The sequence below is a fragment of the Staurois parvus genome, unplaced genomic scaffold, assembly GCF_062004578.1.
Source record: "Staurois parvus isolate SC_StPar_1 unplaced genomic scaffold, SC_StPar_1.0 ptg000578l, whole genome shotgun sequence".
Taxonomy (NCBI): domain Eukaryota; kingdom Metazoa; phylum Chordata; class Amphibia; order Anura; family Ranidae; genus Staurois; species Staurois parvus.
In genome coordinates this window covers 4,849,751-4,864,147 of record NW_028318374.1, presented here as the reverse complement: position 1 = coordinate 4,864,147, position 14,397 = coordinate 4,849,751, and the positions used below count along the sequence as shown (strand labels likewise).

Genomic DNA, 14,397 nt, shown 5'->3' with positions numbered 1-14,397 from the left:
GGTGGCGTTCCTGAATACCCGGGCCTGGGGCGTGAGGCTCCGGATACCGGGTGTGGGGAGCCAAAGACACCCCCTATGGGCTGCGGAGTGCTTAAGAGGGTCGGGCGGTGGGCGACACCCGGTGTAAAGGGATCATAGAAGCCCCCTGTGGGGTGAGAAGGCCCCGAAAACCCATCCATTGCCAGGTGAGTGATGACGTCACTCGGTTATGGCGGGAAATGGTCCGTCAGAGGTGTGAAGTGAGGCGGCCCTGAAATCACTTCAGAAATACAGTCCTTGCATTGTTCTCTCACCCTCCCTCTGTGTCACAGACAAGGCACCTTTCATTTATGATAAAAGCCTTCATTCTGATAGTTTCGGATTTTGTCTGTATACCTATCAGGGATGGATGCATGGCCTTTCCCAGGATGGTGACAACTCGACCCGGCCTGTGTAATGTGTGCTGGAGTGGTCACTTGTAGTCACATACTTAACCTCGGCGGTATGATTATTTCCGTTTTTTGTGCTGAAAGCGGTACCATTTTTTTGCATGGAAATATGTAGCTTTTTTATTGTAGGCCTGTAATTTTTAGGAATAACTCACTGAAATCTGTCCGAACAAGAGTCTATTAAACATCCCGGGTATGATAAAATTTGAAACACGAAATCATAAATTATAATTTAATAAATAATCATAAAAAATAATATAATAATAAATTTAATTCAATAATATAATCAAACCAAAAAACTGAAATTTGAAATACAGAGGCAAATTCGCACATCGCTGAGCAAAGGCACAAAATCGTTTTCAGTGTCTGATGACGAATTTCCCCCACGAATCATTATCACTCAATTCTGCAAGTGGTTCTGATTTACTATCGCTGTTCTCTAGCCGGTCTAAAACCGCTTTTGACATAAAGGGACGCTTTTTGGACGCCATGGACTTTTCCCAGTTTCCAGGCAGAAAGAACAGTCAAAATGCAGGCAGGGCGCAGGACAAAGCAGTAGGGACAATATGTATGTGAAATGCATTGAAACAGCAATGTTTTCCTATGTAATAATCATTTTAAAAAAATACATTTTTTAAAAATTTCAAATTTCCCACCGATTTCGGCGCCCGTACGTCCCGACGTCACAGGGACCGGAACACGGAAGCCGGATGCCAGCATCGGCCGGAGGAGATGGCCGGGGACGCTGCAGGGGACACATCGCGGGAGCGAAGGACAAGGTAAGTGCTGCAGGGACTCCCTGAGCAACGCCGCATGGTAAGCCGGAGTGTAGCTCGGGGTTACCGCTCTTGGTACTCAAATTTTACCCCGAGCTACACTCGGGAATACCGCTAGGTAGGTTAACTGTCCCGGACAGTCGCCATTTTTAGCTATTTGTCCCATGATGTATGTGTCCCGGGAATCACAGCGACAAGTGTCAGGCCTCGTTCACATGGGTGTTCTTCAGGGTACAGTACACCCGGATCAGGGCCATGGTTTGCCTGCACTGGGGACACGGATGTTTGCTCAGTCCGCAAACAGGTAGCACCATTCAGTTCAATTGGGGTACAGCAGATTCCTAGACACATTTACTGCTCCCAAATTAATGGTGGTGCAGGAGTACGGCCCAAAACACACACGGGGGATTTACTAAAACTGGAGGGTGCAAAATTGGTTTCTATGCAGAGCTGCACCAGATCAGCTTCCAGGTTTTATTGCCAAAGCTGAAGTTAGAAGCTGATTGGCTCTCATGCACAGCTGCACCAGATTTTACACTCTTCAGTTTTAGTAAATCAAGCCTACATTGTCTGCGTTCTGGGCCGTACATCTGTGCGACTGTCAAAGAAGCTGCAGCTAATAGAAGGCTAAACATCCCCTGAAATTGCAGTAACGTTTTGGAGCTTATATGGGGTCTGACGTCTCTTGGGCAGATCACCCAGTTCAAGGTAAATTGTGGTTTGAACCAGTCCTCAGAACAGGTGGTTAGGTTCTCGTCTACTATTAATGAACACCAATGATGACTCCTCATCGCTATAGGTGGACAAGAGGCCTCAGTGGTTAGGTTTACATCTAGTATTGATGGGCACCAGTGATGACCCCCTCAGTGGTTAGGTTTACATCTAGTATTGATGGGCACCAGTGATGACCCCTCAGTGGTTAGGTTTACATCTAGTATTGATGGGCACCAGTGATGACTCCTCTGGTTAGGTTTACATCCAGTATTATTGGGTACCAGTGATGACCCCTCTGGTTAGGTTTACATCTAGTATTGATGGGTACCAGTGATGACCCCTCTGGTTAGGTTTACATCTAGTATCGATGGGCACCAGTGATGACCCCTCAGTGGTTAGGTTTACATCTAGTATTGATGGGCACCAGTGATGACCCCTCTGGTTAGGTTTACATCCAGTATTATTGGGTACCAGTGATGACCCCTCTGGTTAGGTTTACATCTACTATTGATGGGTACCAGTGATGACCCCTCTGGTTAGGTTTACATCTAGTATCGATGGGCACCAGTGATGACCCCTCAGTGGTTAGGTTTACATCTAGTATTGATGGGCACCAGTGATTACCCCTTAGTAGTTAGGTTTACATCTACTGTTGCTGGACACCAGTGATGACCCCTCTGGTTAGGTTTACATCTAGTATTGATGGGCACCAGTGATGACCCCTCTGGTTAGGTTTACATCTAGTATTGATGGGCACCAGTGACGACCCCTCAGTGGTTAGGTTTACATCTAGTATTGATGGACACCAGAGACGACCCCTCAGTGGTTAGGTTTACATCTAGTATTGATGGACACCAGTGATGACCCCTCAGTGGTTAGGTTTACATCTAGTATTGATGGGCACCAGTGATGACCCCTCAGTGGTTAGGTTTACATCTAGTATTGATGGGCACCAGTGATGACCCCTCAGTGGTTAGGTTTACAACCAGTATTGATGGGCACCAGGGATGACCCCTCAGTGATTAGGTTTATATCTAGTATTGATGGGCACCAGTGACGACCCCTCAGTGGTTAGGTTTACATCTAGTATTGATGGACACCAGAGACGACCCCTCAGTGGTTAGGTTTACATCTAGTATTGATGGACACCAGTGATGACCCCTCAGTGGTTAGGTTTACATCTAGTATTGATGGGTACCAGTGATGACCCCTCTGGTTAGGTTTACATCTAGTATCGATGGGCACCAGTGATGACCCCTCAGTGGTTAGGTTTACATCTAGTATTGATGGGCACCAGTGATTACCCCTTAGTAGTTAGGTTTACATCTACTGTTGCTGGACACCAGTGATGACCCCTCTGGTTAGGTTTACATCTAGTATTGATGGGCACCAGTGATGACCCCTCTGGTTAGGTTTACATCTAGTATTGATGGGCACCAGTGACGACCCCTCAGTGGTTAGGTTTACATCTAGTATTGATGGACACCAGAGACGACCCCTCAGTGGTTAGGTTTACATCTAGTATTGATGGACACCAGTGATGACCCCTCAGTGGTTAGGTTTACATCTAGTATTGATGGGCACCAGTGATGACCCCTCAGTGGTTAGGTTTACAACCAGTATTGATGGGCACCAGGGATGACCCCTCAGTGATTAGGTTTATATCTAGTATTAATGGACACCAGTGATGACCCCTCAGTGGTTAGGTTTACATTCAGTATTGATGGACACCAGTGACGACTCCTCAGAGGTTAGGTTTACATCTTGTGTTGATGGGCACCAGCGAAGACCCCTCAGTGGTCCAGTTTACATCTAGTACTGATGGGCACCAGCGACGACCCCTCAATGGTCAGGTTTACATCTAGTATTGATGAACACCAGCTGTCAGGGCTCCAGGGAAACACAGACTTCAGGTATAGCGTGTAAAACAATAAAATTTATTAAGGGCAACATAAACGCAGTGCAACAAACCAAACCCAAAACTAACACAAATATGTACAACAAGGTGCAACAAACCCAAACCTTAACTGATATATATATATATATATATATATATATATAGAGCACAACGTAGTCAGGCGGGCCGGGTCGGTAGCTAACGGGCAGACAAGGTACAAGGAGGTAGGCAGAAGATTGGTCAGGAGTAGCCGAGGTCGGTGCAGGCAGAGTTCAAGCAGAGTCAGGATCAGGCAGGAAGCAGACAGGATTCAGGTACAGGGGCTCATGGGAACAATACACCAAAGCCCTGACTGCAGGCCTGGCCATTCCTTAAATACACCTCCTGCAATCAGCCTCAGGTGATGGCTTGATTGCAGGAGTGAGCTTCTGGCTGCTGAGAGCACCCACTGGCCAGCCCTGGTACTGCAGCCCACAAGGCAGGTGAGTCCCACCACCATTGGCGAGTCCATTCCTGACACCAGCGAAGACCCCTCAGTGGTCAGGTTTACATCTAGTATTGATGGACACCAGCGAAGATCCCTCAGTGGTCAGGTTTACATATAGTATTGATGGACAACAGTGAGAACCCATTAACTCTATAGGTGGACAACAGGCCTTCATGGTTATGTTTACATCTACTATTGATGGACACCCATGACAACTTCTCTATAGCTGGACAGAAGGCCTTAGTGGTTAGGTGTACATCTACCATTGATGGACACCAGTGATGACCTCTCAGTGGTTAGGTTTACATCTACTATTGATGGACACCAGTAATGACACCTCATCTCTATAGTTGGACAAGAGGCCTTAGTGGTTAGGTTTACATCTACTATTGGACACCGGCGATAACCCCCTCATCTCTATTGCTGGCCAAGAAGCCTTAGTGGTTAGGTTTACATCTACTATTGGACAACGGCAGTGACCCCTCATCTCTATTGCTGGCCAAGAGGTTTAGTGGTTAGGGTTAGGTTTACATCTATTATTGGACAATGGCAGTGACCCCTCATCTCTATTGCTGGCCAAGAGGTTTAGTGGTTAGGTTTACATCTACTATTGCTGGACACCCATGATAAGTACTCTGCTCTATGGTTGGACTAGAGGCCTTAGTGGTTCTGTTTACTTCTACTATTGATGGACACCAGCGATGACCCCTCAGTGGTCAGGTTTACATCTAGTATTGATGAACACCAGCGAAGACCCCTCAGTGGTCAGGTTTACATCTAGTATTGATGAACACCAGCGAAGACCCCTCCGTGGTTAGGTTTATATCTACTATTGATTGACCCCAGTGATGGCTCCTCATTTCTATAGGTGGACAAGAGGCCTTAGTGGTTGGGTGTACATCTGCTATTGTTGGACACCCATGATGACTCCTCATCTCTATAGCTGGACAAAAGGCCATAGTGGTTATGTTTACATATACTATTGATGGACACCCATGATCACCCCTTAGTGGTTAGGTTTAGATCTACTATTGATGGACACCAACAATGACTCCTCATCTCTGTAGGACAACAGCCCAAAAATGCCTGAAAAAACATGCAAAAACCGCTGTGTGAATTCCACCTAACAGGCTGCCATTTGGGAAGCTAGATGTTGCCCGTCTCTCCCAGGCCCTTTGCAGCTGACCAGCTCGGTGTGAAGGGGACACTGTTCATCTATTAAAACCTGAGCAAGGGAAACTTATTTCTACAAGAAATACACACCATCGTTTACCATTTGTCATCTTTATTGCACTCTCTGTCATGGCTTAGTAGTAACACATCAGTCAAAATGTTGACACCAAGATCACCAGTGCAATTTTTTATTAAAAAAAAAAAAAAATTAAATTATAAACTATACATGAAATGGGAACAAACGTTCTTTACCGTTTCCTCTTAAAATGTATGTATAGCCAAAACATTTTGTTCCAGTTCTAGATACAGTAGGGAAAGGCTGAAAAATCCCATCTTTTTTTGGATACTCTGTTCTCCTTTGTTGGGATTTCTCTTCACTTCCTGTCCTGTAGTCGGAACAGGAAACAAAAGAAATTCAGCGACTGTTGTCACAAGTAAACACTGGAAGACTTCTAACCACCTCTGGCAACTGTAACACCCCGGGTGCAACTTGACATGTCATGAGAGTTACAAATTGCATAGCAAGTCGCACCCTATTGTCCGCAATTAAATCGGTTAGATCGGTGCAATTCTGACTTGGTCGGAGCCGCAGCGATTTATAAAGTAGTGCATGCACGACTTCAGGGGAGACTTGCATAAACATCTGTCTTGCAAGCTGCACCTGTAGTCTGAATGACACCCGACTTTGAAATCATGCGGCTTCCAGTGAAGTCACATGTTTTCAAAGTCGAATCGGTGTGACCGGGGTGTAATAGTCTGGATTTTCCATCACTTTGGGCCCATTCACAATGGCAGTGCACAGAAGTGATGCATCACTTTTTTTTCTTTAACTTTATTGAAATGTTATTTCGTTCATTTTACTAGACCACAGTGTGTGACATTGTAGTGCGTTGCAACATGCTGCAATGAAAAACGTACAGCATATCCTACTTTTTTTTCAGCGTGCACCACCATAGGACAGTGTGAACCAAACTAAGAGGACATAAGGAGAACTCCGTAATCTATGTGTTGGGACTGTGGGGCAAGGCTGCCCAGCACATGGCAATGCAACAAGCTCTGTCTCTGTGACAATGGTCACCAGAATAAATGGGGGGGGGTAATTTCCCTAGTGGAGACACTGGTAGCAATAGGAGCTTGACGGGTTCAAATCTTTTCTCACTCTACACGAAATTAAAAAAAAAAAAAAAAACCCTTTGTCTATACATACACTTTAATCCACTCTACATATAATGCACACACAGAACGGCAGACAATATATTTAAGTGTCGTCCTACAAGCTGAAAATTTGTTACTTTCATCACATCAGACTTGCTAATTTGCAGTCACATGACCGGTTAGCAGGTCACGGTATTTCTTAAAACCTGCCGCAAGCAATGAGATCAGTAAGCGACTCTGAACAATGTAATTAAATATTAATCATCCGGCCCTGGCACACGAAGCATGTAACACGCAACACAGATACATTGTGACAGCAATAAGGCTTGTAAAACATGACGGTGTTTAACCGAGGGTAACTCAGTTGTCACATTCAGTAGCAGAAGCACCAGTCTGTCCTTATGCAGCAGTAGCAGTGCTGTGATCATAGGCATTGTTTACACTTGCTTGGCTCGCTGAAGAGCGACCCGTGTTCGGATTGCTCTTCAGAGAGCATTTGACAGGCAGGGAAGAGGCATTGTATTGTCTGTATTCCTGTTTTAATCACTTAATGCCAGACTATAATGTGGCATCTGCGTACATTGTGCTCAGCTGCAGGGGTGGTTGCAGCATGGCCCCATTCACTTGAATGGGTCACATTTGGCAGTTAAGGGGTTGTAAAAAGGCAGGGTTTTAAGACACCCCCCATCCCCTCCCCCAGCTACAGTGTAAATGAGTCCTTAGTGAATTTTCTAAATGACAGTTTTAACAGGGTGTGCATAATCTGTATTCAAAAAGCTAGACCCCGGACAATGCCCAGACCTGCTATTGGCAACAATAATCACAGATGGGTACAGGCCCCATTCACAAGGGTGTACGGATCTGCACAACTGTGCAAAGGGCGTCTTCCCCTGATCAGGTTGCACAGGGGTTAAATACAGCCGCATGCAAATCAACAACAGGTAGGTAGCTGCACAAATCTCCAGGCGCATCCACGGCTGTACACCTGTGAGGGACCAACACACGAAGCAGAACACAGTCTGCATGCGTTCTGATCCACACATTGGTCCCACATGGATGTACAGGCAGGGATGTGCTTGGAGATCTGTGCAGGTCCCTACAGCCTCCCGCCTGTTATTTATTTAAACGGGCTGCTGCAGAAATCACCTGTGCATCCAATGCAGATGAAGACGGCTCTTCGCAAAGGGTGTAAATGGGTTTGTACGCCTTTGTGAATGAGGCCCTAGAAATATGCAGTCAATGCTCAAGTGCATCTCTAGGCAAAAATCAACCTTCCCTACATCTCAACCCCCACCTAACCCCTTTTTAACTATCTTGTGGGGTTTTTATAGTCACCTAAGTCTTTCACACCAGCACCATTCTTCTCTGGATCTTGAGAGGACCCTAGCACTGCTCAGCTAATAGGAAGTGTCCCCCCCCAAAGGACCTCATCTCCTGTGCATGGAAGAGGAGAGAAGACTAGGTACCCCAATGTCATGTGACTGGATTTGGATGGGTATAAGTGGCATTTGGGTAGAACTTCTAGAGCAGCCTTTGTCAACCTTTTCAATACAGAGGAACCCTCAAAATAACTTTCTGGTCTCAGGGAACCCCTGCCAAAAATGACTATCTTCAACTCATGATACAGAAGTGTGATGGTCAGTGAGAAGAATGCTCGTTATATTTGTGGACATTGGGAAGAATTAGCCCCTTAGAGAAAGCTAGAATAATCAATGGTGTCAGTGGGAACTTATCTGAAAGGCCGGAATTGCTCATCGTTGGAGGAGCCCCTAGAAACCTCTGGAGGAACCCTGGGGTTCCATGAAAACCTGGTTGAGAAACCCTTTTCTTGAGGGAAGGGTCGGAGTTTAGCTTTAAAACAATTTGAGAAGATTTATTTAAAATAAAAAAACTGGCAAAGGCTTGGAGGCTGCATTGTAGGACAAGTATGTACCCTAAAGATGAGGTGACAATGGCTATCACCTCGTTGCGGAAATGTAAACGGATCAATAGACAACTGGGCAGAAAGCAAAGATGTCTGTGTGAGGGCAGGAAACACTAGCAGCTGATGGTTAGAAGGCTTCTCCTTGTGGACTCTAGCTCGCTAGCTCAAGCTGTACATTAATTCTACGCAGGACCTCTTCAGGCATACAGAACACTGGATTCACGGGTTTGATGCCTTCCTCTCCCAGCAGCGACAGCCCAGCAATTCCAAAAAGTGTATGAAACGGATCCACCTGCAAGAGAAAAAACGGCTTTAATTCCTTCTTCATTATTATTATACAGTATTTATAAAGCGCCGATGGTTCGCTCAGCGCTGTACATTACAAAGGGGGACAGAACATGTGACAGAACAATACCAATACAATGCAAAACATGAGGGGATCGAGGGCCCTGCTCCTTGGAGCTTACAATCTAGGAGGGAGGGGATGGTGGCACAGGAGGAGATAGCTGTTGGGGATGGAGTGGTAGGAAGAGTGGAGGAGGTCGGCAGGTTAGCAGGGGGTGGGGTAGGCTTCCCTGAAGAGATGGGTTTTCAGGATGCGCCTAAAGGAGAGGAGAGTAGGTGATAATCTGATGGGTTGGGGCAGGGAGTTCCAGAGGATGGGTGACACCCTGGAGAAGTCCTGGAGGTGGGCATGGGAGGAGGAGACCAGGGAACTAGAGAGAAGGAGGTCTTGTGAGGAGCGGAGTGTGCGTGCTGGGCGGTACTTGGATATTAGGTCAGTGATGTAGTACGGGGCAGTATGGTGGATAGACAACCAGTGAAAAGATGCTTTCTGACAGCTGCTTCTTGGAGACACATTAGAAGCAAAATAGCTATTTTTTTCTGTCTATAAATTCGGAGCTGCTCCTATGTCTAGCTTCCAGCCTCTGAAAACAGGTGCAAGTTTCCCCTTGATAAAAGTCTCCAAGAAGCAGCTGTCAGAAAGCATCTTTTCACTGGTTGTCTAACCCAGTGGACATACAATCAAAGCAGCTTCTAACAAAAGGGCTGGGGGGGTGTCATTATGCACCACGGTGATATCAAAGAATAGCTTTTACCAGTTTCCAGAGACAGTGCAGGTAACAGGAAGAACCTTTAACGTGTACCCGCAAATATACAGCGAGCATGGAATAGAAAGGAATCATAATACTAATAAATACAATGCGAATAAACTGCCCACCATGAGTTATGCGGTTTATTTCCACCAGTTCTGCATTAATATTTTATTATTATTATGTATAAATATTTAAACACTGAATTATGGAAGCAATGATCAGGCAAATTCGGTGACACTGTCGTGCGGGGGAAGGCAGTTCCTGGATTGATATTTTAGTCAGCTTTATATTAAAGGGACTCTGTAGCCACACTATTCATTTCAACAACAATCTTCTCATACGTTTATATTATCTAGAACATATTTTAGGTATGTTATTTACCCGTTAAATTCTCCCCTGTGTAGACGTACAAAAGCTCTGAGACTGCTGTTGGGTGTCGCCATCTTGGATGTGATGTCAGCAGCCTCAGCATACTCAGAGCTGCCACTCAAGTGACACTATCGTATTCCCCTTTGTTCATTGCCCGGCAGCTATATAAATGTTTATGCAGGGATGTGAAGGACAGAGGAGCTGGGCCAGCACAGAGGGTATTTAGACGCTGCAAGAAAAAGAGAGGGCAATGACATGCAAGTAGGAAAGGGACCGTGTCAGGGAATGGACTCTTCGGAAGTAAATCAAATTTGCTAGCAAGTTCAGAGGCCCTTTGTAAATGAATAGTTTATGAAAAATAAACACGAAGTAGAGCCGACCATAGATGGATGGATTGTTGGCCAGTTCAGCAGGGACTGGTCGATATTCGATCCACTTATAGGCAGACTGGTTGTACTGAAGTCGATCCATCAATCAACCAATACAACCAGCCTGTGAGATCTTTTTTAATTTTGATCGCTGCAGGCAGCTGTACATTTGTGTTCTGCTGGCAGGGAAGGCTTCCTGCTGGCAGAACACAACACTGCAGGAGTGATCCCTCCATCAGCACTAACTGTGTTGATGGGGGAAACCAAGCGATTTTCTTTCCTGCAACCCGTGGTTTCAGGAAAATAAATGTATAAATGTATGGCCTGCTTAAGTTTAAAATACTCAATTTATCTGTCCTTTTTCTTGCAATTGTTTAACCCTTCGCCTACAGGGCACTTATACCCCCTTCCTGCCCAGGCCAATTTCCAGCTTTCAGCGCTGTCGCATTTTGAGTGACAATTGCGCGGTCATGCAACATTGTACCCATATGAAATTTTATCATTTTTTTGTGACAGATAGAGCTTTATTTTGGTGGTATTTAATCACCTCTGGGTTTTTTTATTTTTTCTTAAACAAACCAAAAACCACTGAAAATTTTGAAGAAAAATTTTTTTTTTCTTAGTTTTTGTTATAAAATTTGGTAAATAAGTGATTTTTCTCATTCACTGATGTGCTCTAATGAGGCTGCAGTGATGGGCACTGATGGACACTGATAGGTGGCACTGGTGGGCATTGACAGGCATCACTGATGGGCACTGAAAGGCAGCACTGATACATGACACTGATAGGCAGCACTGACTGGCACTGATGGGTGACACTGAAAGGCAGCTCAGATGAGCACTGATATGTGGCATTGATGTGCACTGGTAGGCACTGATGTGGCACTGGCACAAGGCATTGATGGACACTGACAGGTGGCGCTGCTGGGGCTATACTGATCATCAGGGCACACTGATCATCAGTGCTCTGATGATCAGTGTACATGTCCCCTCCGCGGAAAGCCGATTACCGGCTCTCCTCTCGAGCTGTCAGCATGCCAGCTTAACCGGCATTTCCCTGTTTACATGTGATCAGCTGTGATTGGACACAGCTGATCGCATGACCGAGCCGACATCATCTGCTCTTTCCATGATCGATGATCCGCTGTGTCCGAGGGGCACAGCACACCGCCGATCGCCGCGCTGCGCGCTCCCTGAGCCGTTCATGCGCAGTGAGAATGGGAGGATGTCATATGACATCCTACCAGAACTAGAGAACCACCTTGCGCCTGTCATATTACTATATGGCGGGCGGGAGGTAGTTAAAATACTCAATATATCTGTGTTTTTTTCTTGCTATTGTTTAAGGTTGGTGACAGGGTTTATTTAACACAGGAACAACTATTATTATTATACAGTATTTATATAGCGCCAAACGGTTTGCTCAGCGCTTTACAATAGCAAGGGGGACAGAACATGAGACAAGACAGAAACAATACAATACACGAGGGGTTCGAGGGCCCTGCTCTTTCGAGCTTACAATCTAGGAGACAATAATAACCTGATTGGCCAACACATAATGTATGACTAAAAGGCAACACTTTTTGTTTAGTGTTGAATAGAGGGATCAGGGGATAGAATCCCTGAAAGGTTTTAATTGCAATCTGCGTCCCCAGTCTTCCAGTGGGGACACGTGTCCCTCATATTGGAAAGAAATCGTCTCACTTCCTGTTGAGTCTGCAAGGCAGGAAGTAAAGGGAAATCTCCCCATAGAGACCCAGATGGCAAAAAAAAAAATATCACTGCAGTTTAACCATTTTCCTACTCAATCCAAAGTGAAACAAGAAAGTTGGGGGCTTCAGATAAGTTTTAAATTCACAAAAAAAAAAAAATCAGTAAAAGACAGTTATGCTTGTTTTTAGTTCTCTGGACAAAATGAATCATACTGCATTCCTTCAGGCTATATATTGTTGGAGGGTTGGCACCCATTCAGTGAAAAAGACAAACATCAAGGTTCTTAGAAAACATCATGAAAAATATCTTCTGTTTAGGACATGAACCCAGAATCTCTGCTATTGTATAGAATTGGCAAAAAAATCTGGGCCAGCTTAGGCTTTCCAGCAGTGATGGGTGATGGGAAATCTGGCCAGGCATTATTGCATTGCTACAATGCCAGAGTCTATCACAACAGCCAACTTGGCTGGCATGTGACATGGCATGCTTGCATTTGTGTTTGCTCAGTTTTATTAAAAAAAAAAAAAAGAAGAAGAAGAAGAAGAATGGTCACCAAGTCCCAAAAGAGTTTCTAATGTGTAAAATAGAGGGTGTCAGACCCTGAAAGCCCTGGGTATTGCCTTCTAATTAACCACTACACAGCCCAATAAATATAGATGCAGGCAGCATTTCCTGAAATTACTGGCAAGTGTGTGGTCACCTTAAGGCCCCTTTCACACGAGGCAGACTCCAGCTGATCAGCAGGGGAACCGCTCGTCGATTGGATCAGAACAGGTGGATGACAGGTCTGTGTCCGTTCAGTTTATGCAGAGCGGATGTGGACACAGCCCACTCTGCTCTGTAGGCGGCTGGGAGTAAACTGACTCCGCTGTCCGTTTACACCCAACTGCCCCCCGATCCAATCCGGGAGGGGGGCAGATGCCCAGGTAGGTGGGTGTAACCAGACACAAGTCAGTTTACACTTGCTGGTCCATATGGATGAATGGAGGGTCCGATCAGGTCCACCTGAAAAAGGGACAGGCGAACCGGATTGGATTGCTCATGTGAAAGGAACCTAAGGGCGTGTTCAGATGTGCAGCGAGGACGGTCGCTCCTCTGAAAAGTGATCCATACCCGGATTGCTTTTCAGTGACATTTCACCAGTGGTGGGGAAGTAATAGGTTGCCCCTTCACTGCCTGATTTAACACCAAAACGCAGCCCCACAGACATGCATTAGATGCTTTCAGTGGTGCCAACATCCACTGAAAGCAACATGCTGTTTAATTTTTGCAGCCAAGCACAGCGTTGCACCCATGGCATCTGTACAGCCATAATCGGCTGCATGTCACTGCCCATGCAGGCAGTCGGGGGCAGTAAAACCGCAGCTCAACCACCTGGTTTTCCTGCTCCCCGGTCACACAAGCCCTATCACTTTGCTTACCATATCACCGGGCCTGTCTGCAAATCCTCCCGTCTCTTCATCCTGACAGGCCAAAATAAACATGCGTAACTTCTCTCTATCAATCCAGTGGAGTCTTCCAATTATCCTCAGGGAGGCCAAGACCCACCAGGAATAGCACACATCTGGAAGCTGAAATACACATTGAATGTCTCTGTTATAGGTGAACGCACAGCTCCATCATTCAGCAGTTCTGAGAACAAGTCAATGTAATAAACAGTAATTAAAAAGAAGAAAAAAAAAAAACCCTGAAAGAACGGCGATGTTCTGCTGACACAGCCTTTTTAGCAGCACTTGCAAATTAACAGACTGATTCCTTGCCAAGAACGACCCATCAACAGCAGCTCATTTCAGCAATCTGACGATCACAGGACTAAATATACTACTGTGGTTTCCTTTCACAGCAGCAGCATGCCATTTGGAAACCATCCGTCTGTTCTTCATGTGTGAGTGGGCTCACAGCGTTGTGGAAACACACAATGTAGGTTTTGTACCTTCTCAGATTTTATTTTAAAGTAGAACTCCAAACAAGAACAAGATAAAATGAATAGCTCATTAACCACCTCCCACCCGCCATATAATAATATGACGGACGCAAGGCGGTTCTCTCGTTCTGGGAGGACGTCATATGACGTCCTCCCATTCTAACCGTGCATGCGCGGTTACCGGAGCGCGGCGATCGGTGCTGCGCTGTGTCCCTCGGACACAGCAGATCACCGATCCACGGAAAGAGCCGAAGATGTCAGCTCGGTCATGTGATCAGCTGTGTCCAATTACAGCTGGTCACATGTAAACAGGAAAATGCCGGTTATCGGCATTTCTCTCCTCTCGAGCTGTCACGCTGGGACACAGTGGAA

At 45.7% G+C, this 14,397-nt stretch overlaps 1 protein-coding gene across 1 annotated transcript in view; it reads right to left on the bottom strand.

The window, feature by feature from the left end:
- Nucleotides 1–5,570: 5,570 nt before the first annotated feature.
- RABGGTB (Rab geranylgeranyltransferase subunit beta) overlaps nucleotides 5,571–14,397 on the bottom strand; it is a 35,289-nt gene continuing 26,462 nt past the window's right edge. Inside the window, exons 8-9 of the mRNA XM_089692182.1 lie at nucleotides 13,523–13,672; nucleotides 5,571–8,846 (exon numbers count right to left, since the gene is read on the bottom strand). Of these exons, the coding sequence (XP_089548308.1) occupies nucleotides 8,706–8,846; nucleotides 13,523–13,672 (291 nt within the window). The 3' untranslated portion in view covers nucleotides 5,571–8,705. The remainder of the gene's footprint in view (nucleotides 8,847–13,522; nucleotides 13,673–14,397) is intronic.